This window comes from Lithobates pipiens, unplaced genomic scaffold (genome assembly GCF_037356315.1).
Source record: "Lithobates pipiens isolate NorthernLeopardFrog02 unplaced genomic scaffold, aLitPip1_a1.2 Scaffold_8, whole genome shotgun sequence".
NCBI lineage: Eukaryota > Metazoa > Chordata > Amphibia > Anura > Ranidae > Lithobates > Lithobates pipiens.
Window position 1 is genome coordinate 561,387,677 of NW_027507903.1, and position 23,672 is coordinate 561,411,348.

General features: G+C 44.1%; 1 protein-coding gene across 6 annotated transcripts in view; it reads right to left on the reverse strand.

Moving 5' to 3' along the window:
• Window positions 1-23,672, reverse strand: part of LOC143960982 (cAMP-dependent protein kinase catalytic subunit alpha) — a 103,493-nt gene that overhangs the window by 34,836 nt on the left and 44,985 nt on the right. Inside the window, exon 1 of one of the 6 annotated variants that reach the window (XM_077470066.1) lies at window positions 14,543-15,122. The exons of 4 other annotated variants lie outside the window; for them this stretch is intronic. In XM_077470066.1, the coding sequence (XP_077326192.1) occupies window positions 14,543-14,678 (136 nt within the window). In that variant the 5' untranslated portion in view covers window positions 14,679-15,122. Of the gene's footprint in view, window positions 1-14,517; window positions 15,123-23,672 lie in introns of those variants that run through there. One more of the 6 variants, XM_077470071.1, reaches the window with a different exon arrangement.

Here is a 23,672-nt window from a genome sequence, read left to right on the forward strand (position 1 = left end):
GCCGAGTAAACGTGTTTACATCAAGGAGACTGGAACGAAGTCATTTCCGGCCTTGTTCCAGTCTGTCACTATCCACCAGAAGAGCCAGGTCGTCGATCGGCCCTCACATTCCACTGGGAGGCCCAGGATGAGCGGCAGCGCACGGGGGGGGGGATGTCCCCTCTCGATCCTCCGGGATAACAACCGAGCGGCTTTTAGCTGCATCGCTTGTTATCCTCGGAAAACCGATCACCCTCTCTAAACAACTGCGGGCATCATTCCGGTATAACCCCCGAAAGCCGAATACACACATCTGTGTACGCTTGGCGGGAACGGGTTAATGACCAGGCCATTTTTTGCAATACAGCACTGCATCGTTTTAACAGACAATTGTACGGCCATGCGACATTGTAAACAAACAGAATTAACTTCCTTTTTTCCCCACAAATAGAGCTTTCTTTTGGTCCTATCTGATCACCTGTGCGGTTTTTATTTATTGCACTATAAACAAAAAAAGTGCAACAATTTTGGTGTTTCTAACTGCGGGGGGAGGGGACTGACTGGAGGAGGCGAGAGATCGCTCTTCCTAATCACTAGGAACAGAAGTCCTCTCTACGCCCCTGACAGAACAGGGATCTGCTTGTTTACATCGACAGATCCCCATTCTGGCTCTCTGTGAAACTATTGCAGGTGGCCGGCGGACATTGGGGCCGCCAGCCACTCACATCGGCTCCACTCTTAAAGCGGCCAACATACACCTACGGCGATCCGTTCAGGAGAGCCAACCTGCCACAGTAGAATAATGGTGGCTGGTCCTTAAGCGGTTATACAGCCCACTTTCCCTTTCTTGTCTAGTCATTAGCCTAGGCTAGTGATGGCGAACCTTGGCACCCCAGGTGTTTTAGAACTACATTTCCCATGATGCTCATACACCCCGCAGTGTAGTTGATCATCATGGAAAATGTAGTTCAAAAACATCTGCGTTGCCAAAGGTCGCCATCACTGGCCTAGGCTTATGACATCATGCACAGCTCTCTCTCACTCTAATGAGATTTTGCCAGGAAGAGAGTGGGAAAGAGTCTTAAGAGGGCCAATGAAAGCTATGGGGTGTGCCTCTATGTAAATCAAGGAAGCGACCAGGCAGCAGCTTCAGCTGCCCAGTTAAAATGGCTGCAGCCAGACTCCGTGGAGGGAGATTTCTGCAGCATATTTGGCAAATACAGAATCACAGTATATATAAAATATGGTTGGAGGAAAGCTTCAGAATGGCAAAGATGTTTTTATTACAAATTGTGTGAGCAGACTGCAGTTCCCCTTTAAGACCTAAGGCATTGTTAATATGCGATTGTGCCTAGGTGTACTCTGTACATATAACCTCATAACTGTACATATACACTGTGATATCTAAGGCACTGCTGGTACGAGTGTGCCTAGGCATTTCTGCACCTAAAGCATCATAACTGCAGTGTGAGATCTTAGGCACTGTAGCCTCTGACAGCTGGTCTCAGATTCAGAGTGAGATTCGGTGACGCCACAACTATGTTGCTTACTGTTGTCCTTGCTGGAGGTTCAGACATGGGGAAGCCCTGCCTCTACCAAGATGGCCGCCTTCACAGACCATGCAGAACAAGACATGGTAAGTCAGTACTGGGCACAGAGACCACAAGATATACTGGTGACTAGTCATTTACCCTCCGCTTCAGTTCCTCATGCAGACATATATATGAGATTATCATCATCAGCTGTTTTTGTACTACAAAACAGGCTATTTTGTGTGTTTTTTTTAACCCCATCATGACAGGTGGAAAAAAAAAAATAATAAAGCCTGCTGCTGCTACTGAATGTCTTTTGCTGGCCGATTTTCAGGTGTGAATATTCTTTGTACATTCAAAAATTTCTCTTGCTTTTAACATTCGATTTTAAAAAGAACGTCATTTCTGAACGAAAAGCACAGACACAGTCTGGAAAATGCCTTCGACCTAAAATGTTTGTATTCTGCTCCTCCAAATTTTACGATCACTGTGGTCACAAATAAACGTTGATTTGACCCCATTATTTGAAAATCGAACGAACGTCGTTAAAAATGAACATTTTTAAAAGAAAAAAAATATAGTGTATGGCCAGCATAAGTGACAGCGGGCGCAGGATGTATCGAGGAGTCTGTCATGCATAATATTAGATTACAGCTCCGCCTAAAAATCAGAAAAACAGCGTTTTAGGTCTTTTTAGGTTTTTGGGTTTTTTCCCCCTTTCAATAAAAATTTTGAGTGGCGTTTGATGGTTTGTACCACATTCAACCTTTAATAGTGTATATATCTCTTGTGTCTGTTATTCTCAGAGTAGATTTGATTTTGTTCCTTATTCATATAGCTGGTCTTTTTTTTTAACTTTAGATATTAGCCAAATTATACACCAAAACTTTTGTTTTTATACGATTAATTAAAACAAAAACAAAAATCGGACAACTATTCGATGAGGAAAAGAATTAGTTGCAGCCCTAATTATGAACAACCAGCTTGTAGCGTTCATTCTTCCAGGGCAGGTTAGAACAGTGCGATTGGTTACAATGGTTACCAGCGACTACTAAGGAGTCTCTGAGGTGGCAGACGAATGGCGCACTCAGACATCCTTCCCGCTGGACTGTCTTCCACAACTGTTCAACATCAGATAAGGAGGTCACCAGCCGTACACCCACAGCGCTGGAAGTTTCCACCTGTCTTACCAGTGTTACATAAATAAAGGATAATAACATAGTAAACGGGGTGTATGTGCCGAGTAGGTGAACAAGAAATGCCTCATCAGCTCACGTGTCCCCACAGATTCCAAGTCATTTTTTTATGGCTTCAGTCCTCAGCAATAGACAATAACCGCTTGTATAACCCCCACCATCCTTCTCTGTCACAACAGTCACCCTAAACCCATTTCACACTTCTGCGTCTTGAAAGGCGAGCGCGATTGTGCTGCCATTCCAAGCAATGCCTGTGTAAAATTGAGGTATATGGACTTCAACTCGCATGAAAGTCAGACCAAAGTAGTACAGAGACTACTTTGACGTCGCACATATATGAATGCTCATCATTGGAAATCATGGGGGGGGGATACAACTGGTCATGCAACTTTGCAGTGCCAAATCGCACAAGTTTGAAAGGGGCCTAAGGCAGACCATACATTTTTTCATTCAACCAGTGGGTTGATTGAAAAAAAAATATTATAATTAATTATAACAGAACAAACCCTCCCCCCAAAAAAAGAAGTTTGAATTTACATGTACTTTAAAACGTAACAAAAAGGACTTCAATACATATTTCCTATGTAAAATGCTGCCTCCGGCTCCCTACACTGATGTTTACATGTTTGAAAGCTTAAAACACTTGATCACAAGATCTCGGCTTCTATTAAAGAGGAAGTAACTTATGATGGGTTTTACTTCCTCTATTTCCCTGCAAAAGTAAAGCATAATGGGCTATAATGTCACCTCTGTCCCCACTAGCAGTGAGCGTCCATCTCCATCCCTCTTCCTTCCGGGGCCACAAACTCCGGCTCTGTGACTGGCCGGAGTCGCATGATGTCACTCTTGCGCCAGAGCCGCCAGTCACCGCATGAGCCCCTTTAGAAACGGCACGATTTGCCCATTATAAAGTGCGCATGTGCCGTAGAAATAAGCGCGTGGCTTTATTGCAAGTATCTCCTAAACCAGTGATGGCGAACCTTGGCACCCCAGATGTTTTGAAACTACATTTCCCATGATGCTCTATTACAGTGCAGAGTGCATGAGCATCATGGGAAATGTAGTTCCAAAACATCTGGGGTGCCAAGGTTTGCCATCACTGTCCTAAACCATGGAGGTTTAGGTGTCGACCAATTAGAATGCCCCCTATCCATACACACTGAGATTAACCACTTAAGCCCCGGAAGATATGGCTGCTCAATGACCAGGCCATTTTTTGCGATACGGTACTGTGTCACTTTAACTGTACCGGTACAAAATTGACGTATTTTTTCCCACAAATAGAGCTTGCTTTTGGTGGTATTTGATCACCTCTGCGGTTTTTATTTTTTGCAATAAAAACAAAAAAAAAAAAAAGGGACAATTTTTGAAAAAAAAAAAAAAAAAAAAAAAAAAAAAACACACACACACAAAATATATCTTTTTTCTATAATAAATACCCCACATTTATTTTTTAAAAAAATATTATTTTTCCCCTCAGTTTAGGCAGTCATGTATTCTTCTACATATTTTTGGTAAAAAAAAAAAAAAATAATAAAAAAAAAAAAGAAAGAAAAGAAATTGCAATAAGCGTATATTGATTGGTTTGTGCAAAAGTTAGTGTCCACAAAATAGAGGAAAGATTTCTGGCATTTTTTTTTTTTTTTTTTTTTACTAGTAATGGCGGCAAACTGCGACTTTTAATGGGACTGCGATGTAGTGGCAGACAAATTGAACACTTTTGACAATTTTTTGGGACCACTGACATTTATACAGCGATCACTGCTATAAATATGCACTGATACTGTACAAATGTCACTGGCAGGGAAGGGGGTTAACACTAAGGGGGCAATCAAGGGGTTAACTGTGTTCCCTGGGTGTGTTCTAACCGTAGGCAGGATGGGACTGACTAGGGGGGGGAAGAGAGAGATCGGTGTTCATACATAGTATGGGGTTGTATGGGGGTTGCAATGGGGAAGAGGACAAGTGTAAGTTCACCTTACAGATTTTCTGTAAATGTGAGCTTACACTTTAAAGATGAGTTCCAGGTATGGATATTTTTAGTCGTGTTTGTATATACCCTACGTGGCCGATCTCCCTGGAAGATGGAAATCACTGTAGCAGTATCACTATTACAATGATGACCACTATCTTCCGGGCCTGTGCCAAGCAGTTGCCTTGCTGCAAAGTGAACACAGAAGATTCCTCCCTCCGTATGGGTGCCAGAAGGAAAATGCTTTGCATTTGCGCAATAAATGCAAAGTGTTCTCTGATTGGATGAGGGGGAGAGGTGGGATTTAGGATGTCACAATCTTCACCTTGTCTAATCAGACAATTCTTTGCCTTCACTAAGAAAATACAAAGTGTTCTCTGAATGGTGCCTGTGCCGAGCGGATGACCTCTTGTGCTTAGTAAGCGGCACAGCCACTCGGCACAAGCTAGTGGAGATCACTGGAGTGGTGGAGTCTACCAGCTTCCACATGGAGCCCACAAGTACAGTGAGGGAAACAAAGTATTTGATCCCCTAGCACTGCATGGGTATAGGATTCTATGACACGTGTTCTTTTCATGGTACAGGATCTGTAGCTGGACAGATGTGTTGCCTATATATTGCCTGCTATACACAGTATGTCTATAGCAAACATGCTATAATCACACAAAAAAAGTTTATACTCGTACAATAAAAGAACGAGAATATCTGCAACTCTATGCTTTTATTGTACGAGTGTAAACTTTTATTTTTCCCCCTCAGGCCGGATTGACACCTCTGAGTGGCCATAATGCACGTAACATGCATTGCTGTGTTGGGTGTCACTTATTTTTTTAATGAGTGACACCCAATTGAAGGAGTTTATAAAAATTTTTGATATTACACCAATAAAAACGTACAGCAGCAGTACTGGGTCTGCATAAGAGACAATACAAATACAGATCCAACAGTCATAGGAACAGATCAGTTGTTACAAAGAAAATTCAAAAGAGCAAGTATGACCTTGCAAGGTCCCATCCATAAATTCAGAAGAGTGGAATCAGCGATGACCCCGAAGGTACATCCACATAAACTGCTAAGTAGCATTTGGTAGTATAGGAAAAATGCAACCGCAAAACATAAGCAATAAACATTTCTATTTAAAGTGGTTGTGAACCCCCCAAAAACATGTAAGAAAAAAAAAAAGCCAATCATGAGCAAGTATGCAATGGATACTTATTCTGAAATACTTACCTTAGATTGAAGCTGTTGCAGTGGCCACGCACACCGCTGTGACCGGCAACGTCTCCCAGAGTTATTTCCAGGTTCGCAGGCTCCGGCGTTGTGATTGGCTGGAGCCGCAATGACGTCATGGCACGGCTGCTGTAGAAACCGCACGAGTGGCCCCTTTCTTAAGTGCGCATTGCGCCGATGTCGGAGCAAGTGTATATGGTAAATATCTACTAAACCGCGAAGGTTTGGGCAGTGATGGCTAATCTTGGCACCCCAGATGTTTTGGAACTACATTTCCCATGATGCTCCTGCACTGTGCAGTGTAGATTAGCATCATGGGAAATGTAGTTCCAAAACATCTGGGGGGCCAAGGTTCCCCATCACTGGTTTAGGGGATACTTACAGTACCTACAGATAAGCCTTATTTTATTATAGGCTTACCTGTAGGTACAAGTGATGCAACGGGGTTACTTCGCGGGCACTTTTAACCCTTTATTCCGACGCTAGCGGAGGTTAAAAGCACCCCGCTAGTGGCCAAAAAGCGCCGCTATTACAGCAGTAAAGTGCCACTAACGCCTCCCCCCCCAGTGTGAAAGTAGCCTAAAGAATGAAGCGTTATAACAGGAAAATTGGTGTGCTTAGCATGGAGACATGCACCCGACTGTCAAGTGACTCAAGTGGTGGCATCAGCCAGTGACATACAGCTACACATAATAATATACTATTTAGTCTATACAACTAGTAATGATTGGCCAGAATTTTAAATAGACATTCTGAATGGCAATTAAAGCTAAAAACAACACTGTAATATACATGAAGATAATATTTCAAATACTTAAAATTGAAATGTGCATGTTTATGCCCATTAAGGAGGGAGGGGTGACGGTCACCCTAAAGAACAGAAGACCATCGCCCTGGCACAGCCGAGGGATTTCCACGAAGGCAAGGGATGCATACAGCTGGCCATACACCAGCAAATTTCTTTCCTGCAACCCAAAATTTGCTTGATTCTCCCATCAGACAGTATTGATATAGGAATCCCTCCTGCCGGCCATAGTCTTCTCCCAGCGGGGGGCGCCGTCCCCACTGGGAGAAGACAGCGATTATTGCTAGAGGCTATAAGCAGCTGCTAGCGATAATCTAAAGACAATCCCCTCAACTTGGTACATTCAGCCTGCCGCATGTGATGCGGTTACCATGCATTTCACAAAGTAGTGCATGCAGGTTTCATCCCATTCAAAATGAATAGGGCTAAAATTGCAACTGCAAGTTGATCGCACAGGAACCGCACAGTGTTTGTGGGATTGACATGCAGTTCCTAGTGTGAATGGGCGTTTAGGCTGGCCATACATTGTACAAATTTCAACTGGTTTCTGACCCAACCAAAACTCACTCCATGGGTGGTCCCGTTTGATGTCTCCCTCCCAACATCCACTTAAAGATTGAAGGAGCTAGGCAGAAAATTGGCAGCTGAACAGTGGCTGCATCTAACCAAATTTAGGAGCTGTTTGGATATTTGAATAGCCAATGGGGCCAGTTGTCAAAATACAATAGGCATAGTGGGAGATTCATCCATCCTTGCTATTAGCTGAAAGGAAAAAATCTATAGGTGTATGGCCAGTTTTACATTCCTTACTAGTCTAACGAAAGCCAGCAGAATCAGGCGGCTTGATTTTAGTGCTATAAACACCTAAAGGCACAGCAGAATGTACTTGAAACCCAACTCTAAGAACTATAAAATGATCCCCTGCACTGGTGCTGTGCTCATCCATCCCATCCATTTAGAGCCAGGAGATTAAGAAATATCAGATATTCCAGGTGCTTATGCGCCCAGGAAATGTGTAGCCTGCCTGTTGAAGATCAATGAGAGACGGAGAGATGCAGAGGCTGTACGGATCTTCCCGCACAGGTCAGCGTTTACATCAATACAGAGAGAAAGATGCACAGCTGTAGATGCAGATTATCTATTTCCAAAGCTATGCGTCCGTCCCAGTATGGGTGTAACCACTGGCGTTTGCAGGAAGATCTGTACAGCTGCTGCACATCTCCAGCTGTTGACAAGTCAGGCACTGTTGGGCAAGAAGGCCTGGCTCGCAGTCTCCTCTCCAATTCATTCCAAAGGTGTTCTATCAGGTCGAGGTGAGGACTCTGTGCAGGACAGTCAAGTTCCTCCACCCCAAACTCGCTCATCCATGTCTTTATGGACCTTGCTTTGTGCACTGGTCCAAATCATTTGGTGGAGGGGGGGTGTGTTAGGATATGCGGTTGTTTTTCAGGGGTTGAGCTAGGCCCCCTAAGGCGTCAGTATACCAAGACATTTTGGACAATTTCATGCTCCCAGCTTTGTAGGAACAGTTTGGGGATGGCCCCTTCCTGTTCCAACATGACTGTACATCATTGCACAAAGCAAGATCCATAAAGACATGGATGAGCGAGTTTGGGGTGGAGAAGCTTGACTGGCCTGCACAGAAACCTGACCTCAACCCAACAGAACACCCTTGTGATGAATTAGAGAGGAGACTGCAAGCCAGGCCTTCTCGTCCACATCAGTGCCTGACCTCATAAACGTGCTTCGGGAACAATGGTCAAATATTCCCATAGACACACTCCTAAACCTTGTGGACAGTCTTACCAGAAGAGTAGAAGCTGCTATAGCTAAAGAGGGTGGGCCAACTCAATACAGAACCCTACGGACTAAGACTAGGATGCCATTAAAGTTCATGTGCGTGTAAAGAGAGGGGTACCAATAGTTTTGGCAATACAGTGTATGTGCCCATTTGAATGAGGCCTTATAGTGTGGATATAGTGGTGTTATTGCAGGTGGTTTATAACGAGGGAAAACCTCGACACCTCTGCCGTGTGAGGACAATCTCCTACAAAGTAAGGCCGTTCTCTGCTGGGCTCCTTATCCACCTTCTGAGTAGGACCTGCTGTGTTCCAGGTCTGTGCACAAGCAGAGATAAGGAAGATAAGACGGAGGACGGAGCCGCTTCCACAAGGTCCTGCAAGGTGACACGGGCTGAACGCTCCGATTTCCACCCTGCGTGTAGAATGGAGTGGCTCCGGCTCTGACAGAATGACATGAGCTCACATTAGACATCAGCGCTGTCAGACGGGAACATCATTAGGCAATTGTAATACTTTACCGGAGGCCACTCCTGTCGGCAGCACAGAGGCAAACCGGTTATGTCAGCTGTGCGGAGGGCATGAGAGATTTTATAGACTACTAGAAAACTCGTAAAAATTCCATGTAAAAGTGGATCCATGATCTACTGACGGGCCCATGGCACCGCCATTATCGGCTGATCATATTTTAGGGCTTATATTAGTCACATAGGCAAAACATATGGCTGTGCTACTGCAGGACCAACATAAAGTTGGAAAGAGGACGTCTTTTTGTAAGAGAAAATGATACATTTTTACCTCTCTGGGAGGTGGGCAAGCTCCGACTCTGCCGTCCATAACCCCCTTGCCACGCAGCGGCCCTATAAGCGGATCCCAAAGCCAATGAGACGGAGGTCCTGATCATGGGACCACTGTGATTGGCCATCACAAGATTGGGAGTCCACTTCACAAGCTCCTAATCATAAATGGTTACTGGGAGCGGAACTAAACCCATCGATTTAACAGTTTTAAAATACAGTTACATTCCTGGCACGCAACTAATGTAACAAACAGATTGTGCTCTCAACCAAACTGTCAAACCATCAAATAGCTGGTGTCAGAACGGATCACATGTGCAGCATCATGGCAGTGGAACATCAGAGGCCAAGATGGCAACTTCCCTGGCTTAAAAGGATAGAAAAGTTTAGTTCCACTTTAAACCTGATGGGCTTTACTTCCTCTTTTGCGCCCTGCAAGTCCTGCGAATTAAAAGCATAATGGGCTAGTATGCATTGCATACTAGCCCATTATATGACACTTGCCTGCAAATGAAGCCCACGCTGTCCCCTATGCAGACCGCGTCCATCTTTCCCCCTCTTGCTTCCGGGGGCCGCGGACTCCGGCTCTGCGCGTGCAAGCCGCCAGTCACGGCACACGCTGGGGGAAGAAACGGCACGGAGGTCTGTTTCTTCACGTCGCCTGCGCCGAAGACAACATCTGCGCACTACAAGTGAGATATCTCCTAAACAGCACACGTTTGGGAAATATTTCACCTACCTATAGGTAGCTTTATTCCAGGCTTGCGTATAGGTAAAGGTCACACAAAAGGGTTTACAAACCACTTTAATGCCCACATACTGCACGGTTACATATAAGAGTTACACTGGCAAGAACTGGTTAAAAACATACAGGCGATTTTCCTTGCCATGCAATTCTGTGTAACTCAAGTCACATCTGAAATCGCACTAGTGTGAATGGAGCCTTAAAGTGGAACTTTACCCATAACCTGATGATCATGTTTCTTTAGCAAGGTATATACATTCCACATTAATAATGATGCTGCCAAAACTAGCGTGTGCTGTAAATTGCCTCCAGCATTGCCCCCGTTTCTTCTTGCCGGTGGCTGCAATTTTACAGCGCTCCCAAACCACCCCAAAGATGCTGCTTGTAGGACTTTTCAGAACGTCCCGCCAGCGCACCGCCCGGTGAAAGTCGCACGCAATTGAATAGGTAGGCGGTTTCCAGGTGTTAGAGGCTATTTCTAGCGCTAAAACGCCTGAAAACCGCCTCCGCGTAAAAGCAGCCTAAGGGCTGGTCTTCAAATAGCCCATTACATTGTACGGAGAAAGCACATGGTCACAATTTGGTTGTGTATGGAAGTGTGTCACTTGGGGACGGATTTCATGCTCTTTTGATCCCTGTAATTCGGGATCAGCACTGTTTGTTAAGCGGCCCTCTTCTCTTTTTTGAAGGAACACTTCAACACTTTTTTAAAAGGACTCTTCTCAGCACCTTTTATCCATTATTTACACAAGGGCTTTTTATCAAGAGACTCTTTAGGACCTTTTTTGATTATAGACATCAATTGAATTTGTAAATTTTTAATTTACTGCTTCATTTGCACCATTTATTTTTTTTGCACAATGTTTTGCTTTTGTGGTTTACATACTGCTTAACTTACACGTTTGTTTGCACATTTTGCACGCCGAGTTCATAGATGAAGGCAGTTGATTGATTTGATTATTTATTACATGATTTAAAAGGGACAGCAAAATGTGGTCTTAGATAAACTAGCCAATAACCAAGCCCAATAGCTGCTACATGGAAAGCTACAGATGTGCCTAGCAGAATGCAAAGGATTTTGAAAAAGTCAGTGTTTGCACAGAGCATTTTGTGGGGCTGCACTACATACTGGGGTTGTATTATTTTTGTTCTTCCCCTTTTATAGGTTGAACTAGACTGACTTGTGTCTTTTTCAACTTGGACTATGTAATTATATGTAACTAGTGCAACCAGCGCAATTTAATCCGACTTACACTCTGACACGCAAAGCACAAGAAAGTTGCATCAAAGTAGTGCAGGAACCTTTTCTAGGTTGCATAGATTTGAAAAAGGTCCACTAAAATCAATGGGCTGCGACTTTATCTCTCCAAAAATACTGGATGAACTTGGTGTGCAGGAATTCATCCAGTATTTGTAGTGTTATGTGGCCACACCCCTTTAGCACCTGGTATATCATATATTGGGATCTGAGCATAGGTATATCTCATTTTGGGATTGTTAGAGAATCTTAATGAACAAACAGCATAATGAAGGCCAAGGAACACACCAGACAGGTCAGGGATAAAGTTGTGGAGAAGTTTAAAGCAGGGTTAGGTTATAAAAATATATCCCAAGCTTTGAACATCTCAAGGAGCATTGTTCAATCCATCATCCGAAAGTGGAAAGAGTATGGCACAACTACAAACTTATCAAGGCATGGCTGCCCCCCTAAACTGACAGGCCGGGCAAGGAGAGCATTAATGCGGAGTACCACCCAAAAATGGAACTTCCGCTTTAAGCACTTCTCGTCCCCCTTACATGCCACATTTGCCATGTAATTTTTTTTTGGGGGGGGTAGTGGGTGCTTCGTTAGGAGGGGGACTTCCTGTCCCACTTCCTCCTTCCACCCAGGGACCGCCAAGGCAACTCCTTTCGCCTTAGGCAGCCCCTCCCTCTAGCTGTCCACTCCGGGGGAACAGCCCGACTCACGCATGCACCATGCGTGCCTGCTCGTGAAGCCGAAAGCTGCCACGGCAGGGTACCCAGAGTGGCGACTCTCCGTTCGGCCGCATCGCTGGACTGTGGAACAGGTAAGTGTCTGTTTATTAAAAGTCACACTACACTTTTTGTAGCTGCTGACTTTTAATAAAACATAAAAAGCCTGGAACTCCGCTTCAATCAGAGAAGCAGCCAAGAGGCCCATGGTAACTCTGGAAGAGCTGCAGGACAAATATTAGTCACGCACTCCACAAATCTGGCCTTTATGGAAGAGTGGCAAGAAGAAAGACAGTTGAAAAAAGCAATAAGGCCCCTTTCACACTGGGGCGGTGCGGGCTATTTTTAGCAGTGCTTTACCAGCGTTTTAGTGGCAGTATTCGCCCACTAGCGGGGCAGTTTTAACACCCACTAGCGGCAGAAAAAGGGTTAAAATCACCCGCAAAAGGACCGCTGCAGCGGTGCTTTGCCGGCGGCATAGCCGCGCTGCCTCACCGATTTCAATGGGTAGGAGCGGTGAATACACCACTCCAATGATGCTGCTAGCAGGACTTTTTTTACCGTCCTGCTAGCGCACCACTCCAGTGTGAAAGCACTCTGGCTTTCACACTGGAGTGAAAAGAGCCGCTTTTATCAGGTGCTATACAAGTGCTATTTTTAGTTCTGTAGCGCCTGAAAAATGCCTCAGTGTGAAAGGGGCCTAAGAATTCCCATTTGTAGTTTGCGAGAAGTCATGTGGGGGACACAGCAAACATGTGGAAGAAGGTGCTCTGGTCAGATGAGACCAAAATTTTACTTTTTGGCCTAAAAACAAAACGCTATGTGTGGCGAAAAACAAACTCTGCACATCACCCTGAACTCACCAATCCCCACTGTGAAACATGGTGGTGGCATCATACTTTGGGAATACTTTTATTCAGAAGGAACAGGGAAGCGATTTAGAGTTGATGGGAAGATGGATGGAGCCAAATACAGGGCAATCTTAGAAGTAAACCTGTCAGAGTCTGCAAAAGACTTGTGACTTGGGTGGAGCAACGACCCCAACCATATAGACAAAGCTACAATGGAATGGTTTAGCTCAAAGCATATTCGTGTCTTAGAATGGCCCAGTCAAAGTCCAGACCCAAATCCAATTGAGAATCTTTGCCAAGACTTGAAAATTGCTGTTCACAGACGCTTTCCATCCAATCTGACAGAGCTTGAGCTATTTTTCAAAGAAGAATGGGCAAAAATGTCTCTCTCTAGATGTGCAAAGCTGGTAGCGACATCCCCAAAAAGACTTGCAGGTGCAATTGCGGTAAAAGGTGGTTTTACCAAGCATGGACTCGGGGGGGGGGCATACAAATGCACACCACACTTTTCACATATTTGTAAAAGCTTTTGAAAACCATTTATCATTTTTTTTTTTTTACACTTCAGAATTATCTGCCACTTTGTGTTTCACATAAAATCCCCATAAAATACATTTATGTTTTTGGTCGTAACATAACAAAAATGTGGAAAATTTCAAGGGGTATGCATACTTTTTCAAGGCACTGTATGCATCAAGGTGTACAACTTTGAACTCAGTCTAAATCCAGAGTTGTATGCCCGTAAACATGTGTGCGTTTCTATACGCTGTGCGTATACACGCATGTAGCCACGTATGGCCATTGACTTCTATAAGCGGCTGTACACAGCACCTGTGGGCACCCTGGTGGGGAAATATGGCAGATCTTGTGGGTGCAGGAGCCCTAAAATACACATAGGAAAAGTCCCAGTTAATGATGAGGTCACCGAACATAAAACCAAGTGCTGGATGGGCAAGCTACATGAGGGCTCCGCGATCCATTCTATCCAATCAGATCCCTACATGAATGGCCGACTATGGCAGCAATTGACTACAAATCACCTGGACTTTTCTTATTTTTCAGAGGGCAGCAGAAACCGAGCAATCTGCTCAAAGCTCCAGCCAGTGTGATCCCAGCAGGCAAGGCTCAGGCTGGCACAGTGACACATGTCATGCACAGCCATGGAGCTCAGCGATAAAACTCCAGAAAAAGAAAAAACCCACAGGAAACTGCAATGACAGATTAAACTGAACAGCACCACCAAGCATGACCTACAATGGATTGCAGAGCATTGCACAAGCCCAAAGTTATTTAGGGATTATTTTAACTAAACATTAAGAGGGTGAGATAGCAGAAGCATGCAGAGTATTGTGGAGCAGTGTGCATGCCAGGACAATGTTCAAAAGTAGAAGCGCCACACGTATAAACGCAAATACCTCGCAGACTATCAAAAGCGCCCAGCGCACAAGGACACGCTTCATATACAAATACCAGAACATTTTATAACCTTCCGTAGAACACACAAAAAAAACATTCCTTACAGAACATTGCACAATGCTGACAACTCCACACTGCAGAGCGTTTCACCTTACCCTGACCAAAACAAGAAAAGAACTGCAGTAATGAAGGGCACTGCGCAGCGAGTCGTAGGTCCCTACCCCGCATAGCATGGTGCACACTCACTCTCCCGATCCCAGATTAGCACGTTGCTGGGCAGGCTGGGTGCCGGAGGGCTGGCAGGAGGCCCCGGCGCTGGACTGCGGGTGCCACGGCTGAACACCCGTGAAGCCAAGTTCTCCAACTTCTGTAGGGCCGACATCCTGGGGCCAAAGTTGAAGATGGGGCTACTGATGAGGCCGTCACATTCAGCTTGGGGGGGGGGGGGGGGGGGGCGCAGAGGAGATAGATGCCAGTAAATGGAGAAAGAGGGAAATTCAAAAAGGAACTGGAGAACTAGTCAAGGCAAGCAGACAGTAAGAAGGGTCTACAACGGGGATAGAGGAGGACAGACATGACCAGATCTGCTCTGGGATAGAGAAGTTCTACAGAAGAGGAAGACGTGACCAAGGTAGCACACGGAGTGAAAGATCATGTTATGTATTAGGGAGAGGTGAAGAGGAAGGGAGGATAATCAGCCCTTCGATGAAGAGGCTGCAGGGCACACTGAGCAATCTACAAGTAAAAAAGTGCAAGCATGCGAGACAGGAGGAGGCAAGACAAGACAAGGACAGACAGATGTACTACCGGGAGAATGAAAGAAGGAGAAGAGACTGGGGCACAGAGGCTCAGCCTGCCTGCCCTCTTATCAGCTGGTTACAGGTTTCTTGTTGGCAGGGGGTGGAGGGAGAGCGAGATAAATACAAAGGGGAGGAGAAAGACCTGGAAGTGAGAGAGGAGGGAGAGAAGTAGAAACAAGAGTGATAATTAAACCGAGGGAAGACGACGGGCTGGATGGAGAGCCACACAGGTATACACTGCAGGTGAGAAGCCAACAGAAATGGAGACGGAGCCAGCAGAACAGCACTCATGGGTCACCAATAACAGAAGGGGTAAAGTGAATAAAAAACAAACATAAAAAAAAAAAAACAAATACCACCACAGAACACACAATCACGCTCTTAAAGCCCCCTATTCACACATGTATTATATCCGGAAATTGAGGCTTTTTTTTCCTGTGCGTGCGTAGTGCCATACAGACACTTCTTTGGGTAGGGTTGCGCATTTTGGTCTCACAGATGTATCATGCTTCCTTTTAAGCCAACGAGGCCAGTCCTTAGATATGGTGGCTGCATTCGTTTTTTTATTTTTCTGAAAAATTGGGATTTTTGACTTGCCAGTAAAATCCCTTTCTTGCATTACAGGACACAGGATTTTAAAAGAGAAATATGGGGCCAAGTCCTGCTTTCTGTGTGAATATACGCAAAAGCAGGACTCGGCAACGCACCCGCACAGGTGTCCACCAAGGAGAGCACTTATCCAAAAATATGGACACCTGATGAGGGCAGGAGCTACCAGCGCTGCCAGGGGGGCACCAGAAGGAGGTAGATCGGGGCCACTCTGTGCACAGTGGAGGTATGACTTTTTTTAAAAAAAACAAACAAACAAGGGTTTACAACCCCTTTATCTAGGTGGATGCATCTGTATAATGCTGCATCTGTCCCTCAGCGTCTACAAGACTGAGAACCGAGCGATCAAACACCGCAGAAAACTCAGTTCTCACAGTTCCGAGCAGAAAGCTGAAATTTATCAGTCACCCACGCTCCATGAAGCGCTGGGCTGTGGAGGGAACGGGAGCAGCCAGCTCAGGCTCTCATCAGCTAGCTGGGAGGCTGAGCCGGGTGCCAGTCCAGGTGTGGGCGGGTCCCGACTTTGTTGTCACAATCCTGCCCGAGCCTGGACTGACTGTGACATCAGACACCTGACTTCAACCCGCCATCTGCTGAAAGTGGGTAATAGGAGTGCAACACGATCAAGCGAGCTTTGGCTGTACTCCGCCTTTAAGCAGCCCATAGATAAAAAAAAAATTTTTGTTCAACTTGCGAGATGAGTTTCCTCTAGCCACACACTGGATGGGGGAAACTGCGGACGGTGGGAAGATCCTTTTCTTCTACTGTCCTCTACCAGCGCGCTAAGCGCCTTCTCTTCTTCATGCACCGCCAGAAGAAGCAGCTTCCTATGGGCTGAACCTGCGAGCAAGCTTCCGAGCCAGGCGGTGAGTGTCTATAGATGAACACAGCCCGGCTTAATCCCATGCCCATTCCCTCCTCACAGAATTTGATTAATAGCAGCAGTTGCCAATGACTGAAATGTCTCCTCCTAAACCAATTCTTTAGGCAGCGCATCAGAAACCAACCTATGAGACACTAAAGGGGCTCTTTTGTGACCGCTGTGATCTATGGCTTCCAAAAGCACCTAGATTCTTCCCAAAATATCGGATGTGGTGGCAGAAAATTCCTCTATAGATAGGCAGGAGGAAGGGTTTGCAGCTGGTGGGCCAGAAGAATTTCCAAAGGAAGGTCAGGCAGCAGGCAATTGGCAGAAAAGGGGGGCACCAGGGTCCTCTGGAGAGAGACTATCAACCCCCTGAGCTGTTAGAGAAGTAAGCAGGGCCATCTGACCCCTTGGTGCCTATGATCTGCCATGATTTTTCACTGCCGCCGAGAGGCAAGGGTGAAGCCTTCTTGTCAGGCATTGGAGCTGAACCCAGGAAGAACACCTTAGGATTGCTGTGCTTTTTATTGGTGCCAACAGTCCAGCTGCCAAAAGGAAGCAAAATGGTGTGTAGTAGACCCAAAGAAATTGAAGCCACACAGGCGCAGTAGTGGTCCATGTGACAGACTTGTGCTAAAAGTGGTACAGTGGTGTTGTGGTTAGCACTCTCACCCAGCAGTAAAAAGGGTCGCTGGTTCAAATCCCAACTACGACCCTACCTGCCTGGAGTTTGCATGTTCTCCCTGTGCCTGCGTGGGCTTCCTCCGGCTTCCTCTCACACTCCAAAGACATGTTAATTGTCTTCTGTCCAAAATTGGCCCTAGTATATGAATGTAAGTTGGGAACCTTGGATTGTGGGCTCCTTGAGGGTAGGGACTGATGTGAGTTTACGCAGTGCTCCACACATACATCGCACATTGACAGTGCTATATGGATACCTTAAATAAATAATACATAATAGAAGAATATCTTGATGAGATACAATGTACATGGATAGGGGCAATTGTAGACATGCACCCACACTCACTGAGGTTGAACTGGATGGACTGGTGTCTTTATTCAACCTAAACATGCCTGCAAAACAACCTCTAGAAGTGCTGCAGGCCACACTCTGCTATAGCCACTCTATATCAGAGAGCAAGTCCTAAACAATTTATCATGGTTGAGGTCTCCCACTCTGGGCACGATAACAGAAACCATCCCCATCCTGTCTTCGCCCTCCACAATTGGCACATCTCTAAAGGGGACGTCAATCAATGGAGATGGGGAAAAAAAAAAAAAAAAAAGGCAGGTATGTTTTGCAGTCCAGGTTGTGCAACAACCATGGTTCCTTCCATAGATAAAAGTGGATAACATCAGCCATGCATTGAAAAAATGGGTGTAGATAGGAAGGGACAGGAAGTGGTTTTTGCAGGATCATCAGATGAAAATAAAAGGGGAAAAAAGGGCTGAAAAAGAAAACAAATGCAGCTACAGCATCTAGAAACAGCTAAGCTACCATACATTACAAATCTAAATAAAAAATGTGGCACCAATATCTCGAAAAGGACACACACACACACACTATATATCTCAAAAGTGGAAAATCAAAGTGTGCTTCCTAGTGGCAACAACAAAATAGTCCCAAACATATGAAAACAGGCTCAAATGGCGAGTGAAACCGTGAAGAATTTTAATATATGAATATAGTTTATTTTTGTTCAATTTGCATTTTCATTTACCTATATAATATTCAAAACCTTGATAGATGTTAATATCAGATTTTTTTTTGTATTTTTTGTAATTCAATGTATTTATTGGACTTCTTACGTTTGATTCATCTAATACCATGATTAGAAGCTGGATTCTCCATCGCATCCGAATGAGGCTTGGGTATTCATAGTACTACAGTGAGGCTTATGTCGCAGCTTGTTCCACCCAACGTTTGGTTTCCCTCATTACATTTACTATATATGTAGCATGGTGACGAGCGTTGGTTCCACACCCCTATCAGCTGTGATGAAAACGCAAAGGGCAGAGCTATTACTTATGACATCACAATGCATCTTGCAACCAGGAAGTGACCAGTGCGATTCCCAGCATTGGAGTTCTGTATTGTCAAGCACACTGTTTTTAACATTGTAAAGTGGTTAGTACTTTTTAAACAGATTCTCCCTTATGGTTTTACACTATGTGGTTTTCTGACTCTCTCTTTGTGTCATGGTAGAATACCCTATACAAGCAGATGAGGCACTCGTGAGACCATAAAAATGAAGACCTGGAGGTGGTACATGTTTTCCAACCAGAAGTACAGTAAAACCTTGGACTGCCCGCATGATTCGTTCCGGAAATATGCTTGTAATCCAAAGCATTTGTATATCAAAGCAAATTTCTCCATAAGAAATAATGGAAACTCAAACGATTCGTTCCACAACCATTTATTTATAGGTGCAACCATAAAATGTCCATCCACAAATGGAAGCCTCCACAAGGGGATTAGAAGCAAAATCCAGCAGGAGTTACAGAGTATAAAAGAGAAGAGAAGCACCTCTAAGTATAGCAATATGGTTACATTTAATGAAGGTACAACATTTAGTAACGCACATGGATCATGATTAAAACAGGCACATCTAAGTATGCAGGCATCCGGGGTAAAGCTGTCCACTTAGGCCGCGTACACACGCGGGGACTGTTCGCTCAACTTTGTCCGCTGAACAGTGTTTCAGCGGACAGTCCGCTCGTGTGTGGGCTTCAGCGGACAGTTTCAGCGGACAGTTTGACGAACAAAGTTTTTCGGAAATCCCGAAAAACTGTCCGCTGAAACTTGGTTTGAGCGGACAGTCCCCGCGTGTGTAGGCTTGTTCGTCAAACTAAGTTCCGCGCATGCTCAGAAAGAATTTATACGCCGAAGGTTGCATTGCAGTGTATAGGACGTTGTTTTCTAGTCCCGTCGTACGTGCCGTTCACGTCATCGCGCACGGTTTCAGCGGACTGTTTGTTCGTCGTGTGTGGGCAAGTCCGTCCATGCTAATTTTGAGCGGACTGTCCGCTGAAACTGTTTGACGAACAAAGTTGAGCGAACAGTCCGCGCGTGTGTACGCGGCCTTAGACCATCCCTCGTACTGCCAGCTCTTATCGCTGCCAGTCTGCAATTGTGACCGTGAAGACTACCCTGCAGTAGAGCGATCTGAAAGCAAGGCTTGAAGCGCAGCGTGGAAGCGATGAGGCTGATGGTGTTGGAGGATGGTCTATGTGTAGAGCTTTACCCCCGGATGCCAGCATACTAAGATGTGCCTGTTTTAAATTATCAACCATGCAAGTTGCCAAGTATTGTACCTTCATTAAATGTAACCATATTACTACACTCCGAGGCACCTCTCTTCTCTTTTATACTCAGTTGTGACATGACGCTACTTTTAGATCAAGTCAAAATGTATTTAAAATATTTGCTCGTCTTGCAAAATGCTCTCAAACCAAGTTACTCTTAGCCCTTGTACACACCGTCGGAGATTTCGCCGGAATGTGTCCGATCGGACCACATTGCCGGATAATCCGACTGTGTGTGGTCTCCGGACTGTTTCTGTTGGAATATCCGACGGACCAAGTTTTTCAACTTTATAAAATTTTCCGACAACATGCTCCGATCAGACAGACATACTCCGATCATGTGTAGCCTACTCCGACGGACAAAGTGCCACGCATGCTCAGATCAAATTCCTAGACCAAAGCTATTGGCTACTAGCCTGAACGTAGTCCCGTCATAATGAAATAACGTCACGTTATGTACAATCGGATTTTCCGACAACTTTGTCCGACCATGTGTATGCAACAGAGTCGGAAAAAATTGGTCGGATTTGGTTGTCAGAATGTCCGACTGTGTGTACAAGGGCTAAAACCAAGGTTTTACTGTATACACAACTGAATGTGACTTTAGGTGGCGGCACGCTTATGGTGTTTGGAGTATCCACTGATTTATATAAACCAAGATTCTTCACAGCTTCACTTACCATTTGGGATGGTTTTCATATGTTTGGGACCATTATCTTCATAATTTGTTGGCTCTAGGATGCATACTTTGATTTTTCAACATTATACATATGTCCTTTGATATTAGCGTGGTATTTTTTACATTTGTTACACCAGGGGTTGACAAATTTGCTTGGAATCTAGGAGCCAGCTAAAAAAGTTAGGAGCCAGGTCCGTGACGGCGATCTGGACCTGTCCCTGGCCTGACATGGAGACGAGTGAGGGGAAGATAGCCCCCAGCCCCCCACCTGTCTTCAAGTCATTGCCCATAGCTCTTAGAGGGACATTTTTTAATTGCATTTTAGTGTAAATATGAGATGTGAGGTCTCTCTGACCCCAGATCTCATATATAAAAGAGGACCTGTCATGCTTTTTTCTATTACAAGGGATTTTTACATTCCTTGTAATAGGAATAAAAGTGACACACATTTTTTTTTTTTTAAAAGAACAGTGAAAAAAATAAAAATAAAAGTTAAAATAAGAAAAAAAAAAATTGTTTTAAATGCGCCCTGTCTTGCCAAGCTTGCGTGCAGAAGCGAACGCATATATGAAAGCGGTGTTCAAACCACACATGTGAGGTATCGCTGCGATCGGTAGAGTAAGAGCAATAATTTTAGCCCCAGACCTCCTCTGTAACTCAAAACGTGCAACCTGAAGAATTTTTTAAACGTCGCCTATGGAGATTTTAAAGGGTAAAAGTTTGTCGCCATTCCATGAGCGGGCGCAATTTTGAAGCGTGACATGTTGGGTATCGATTTACTCGGCGTAACATTATCTTTCACAATATAAAAAAAAAAAAATTGGGCTAACTTTACTGTTGTCTTTTTTTTTTTTTATTAAATAAAAAATTTTTCCCCAAAAAAAGTGCGCTTGTAAGTCCGCTGTGCAAATATGGTGTGACAGACAGTATTGCCACGACCACCATTTTACTCTCTAGGGTGTTAGAATAAATAAAAAAAATATATATATATTTATATATATATATATATATATATATATATATATATATATATATATATATATATATATATATATATATATATATATATATATATATATATATATATATATATATATATTTTTTTTTTTTGTTTAGGGGTTCTTAGTAAAGGGATGGAGAAAGACTGGCCCATTAGCATTGTTGGTTGTAATTCCAACGGCCACCACAAGAGGGCGCCAGATTCCAGAAGGAACCATAGGATCACAGAAGGACTCAAAGCCGGGGGCTCAATTACCAGCCGCCTGCGGCGCGGCCCGACGCGATCGCGCGGGGGGGGGGGTCCACGGAGACGGGATACCCCCAGCTATGCTGCCCCAGGCACAAGGTCGCTGATTCTAGTCGCCAATGCGACCTGGCGACTGGGTTTTGTCGAGCACTGTGTTACACAATTTATCTAAATTGTTATGCCAGCTGTGTTTGTTGGTCTTTTAGCCCGATTTTTTCCTTTTTTTTGCAATATATTACACTTTGGTTTTCGATATGCCAAATACATTAACAACGCCCAACGCTTTACTGAAAAGTGACAGCCAAAGTCTAAAAGCCAATGAGAAGGGGATCCTGAGATTTAGGGCCCATTAACACCATATTGTGTTGTGGTAATGCATGTGCAGCAATGTAATATGTGCAGTGTTACTGAAAACCTGGTCACACGGCCGATGCCAAGGCACTTGTCACATGATTTCCATCAGAAAAGACTGAAGAATTGAGGTTAAGAAAGGGTCTTTCTGAACTGAGATTCCCTTCACCAAGAGTCCAAGACTTGGGCCTAATGATTGGACATGTGAACTGGTGTCAGGCCAAGCTAGGTATCAGCCATACCTATGCACTCACGTTTTATTAAAAATCTTTCAGGTTAAATATTAAATTTGAATAGGAATGCTTTTTGAATATTTTTCAACCCTCTTTATTTCTTTGTAATCTTGTATGGTTAGATGAAGCTTTATCACAGACCCTAGTTTTAACCTGACCTGGCTCTGGTTCTGGTGGTGCGTCCCGATACATGATTTTCTATAGGTAGAAAAACCTTAAAAAAAGGCCAATTTCACTTTTTTTCTAAATTCCAGTTCCCCTATAATATATAATAAAACGGCTTTCCATTTATACACACGCTTACCTCACTCTCTTCATGGCTGTTTAAAAAAAACACTATTACTTCCTGGATAGACTTTAGGTCATGACACAGGAAGGAGGTGACCAGCTGAGGGTAGATGATGCAGGCTGTGTGCCAATTAGATCAGTTGGTCAACTCCTTCCTGTATCATGACCTAAAGTCTGTCCAGGAAGTAAGGCACAAGTAATGGAGAAGTGTGTTTTTGAACAGCCATGAAGAGAGTGAGGCAAGTGTGTGTAGAATAAATGGAAAGCAGTTTTATTTTTGCAAAAGAAGTACATTAATGCTATATTGTCACAAAATAAAATTAATTAAAAAAAATTGAACAAAAAGGGCGAACTTAGCCTTTAAGTTAATGAGATATGTTTTTCTGCATTCGACACGTGTTTAAAGCGTGCTTTAATTGCAACTCAGCCAGACCTATTGAGATTCACTCCTGCTGCTTCAAAGGCTCCTCAGTTATAGATTAAACGCATACTCTACACTGGGCCATTTGGAACTGCACTCAATCACTGCTACTGTGATAAAACAGTTCCAGTAAAAGCACCCTGTTTACATATTCAGATCAGGGGTCAACAAAGGATACCAAAGAAAAAACTAACATTGAGCTGAAGTAAATTCCTAGACACAGCGATCTGGGGCATCCAAGGCACTTAACAAATAGCTGACCTTACATACCTGTGCTTGATAGGCGCATGTTATGGTGTACTATTGGCGTTTTAGAGAAGTGAGAAGTGGAACCTCACCCTACCTTGGTAAAACAAAAATGCACTCTATAAATTGTCCCTGTAATAAAAAAATAAAAAAAATCCTATCCTAGTTCATGAAGTCCAGTATGGTTCTTCTTTGCAACCAATGTTCTCCTTGGTATAAACAGGGGGAAGGAAAAAAAAACAAAAAAAAAAACAAAAAAAAAAAAAAAAAAAACGTACTTACCAGCTCGCAGACAACTGAATAAACCCGTCTAACCACTGGTGCACATATTT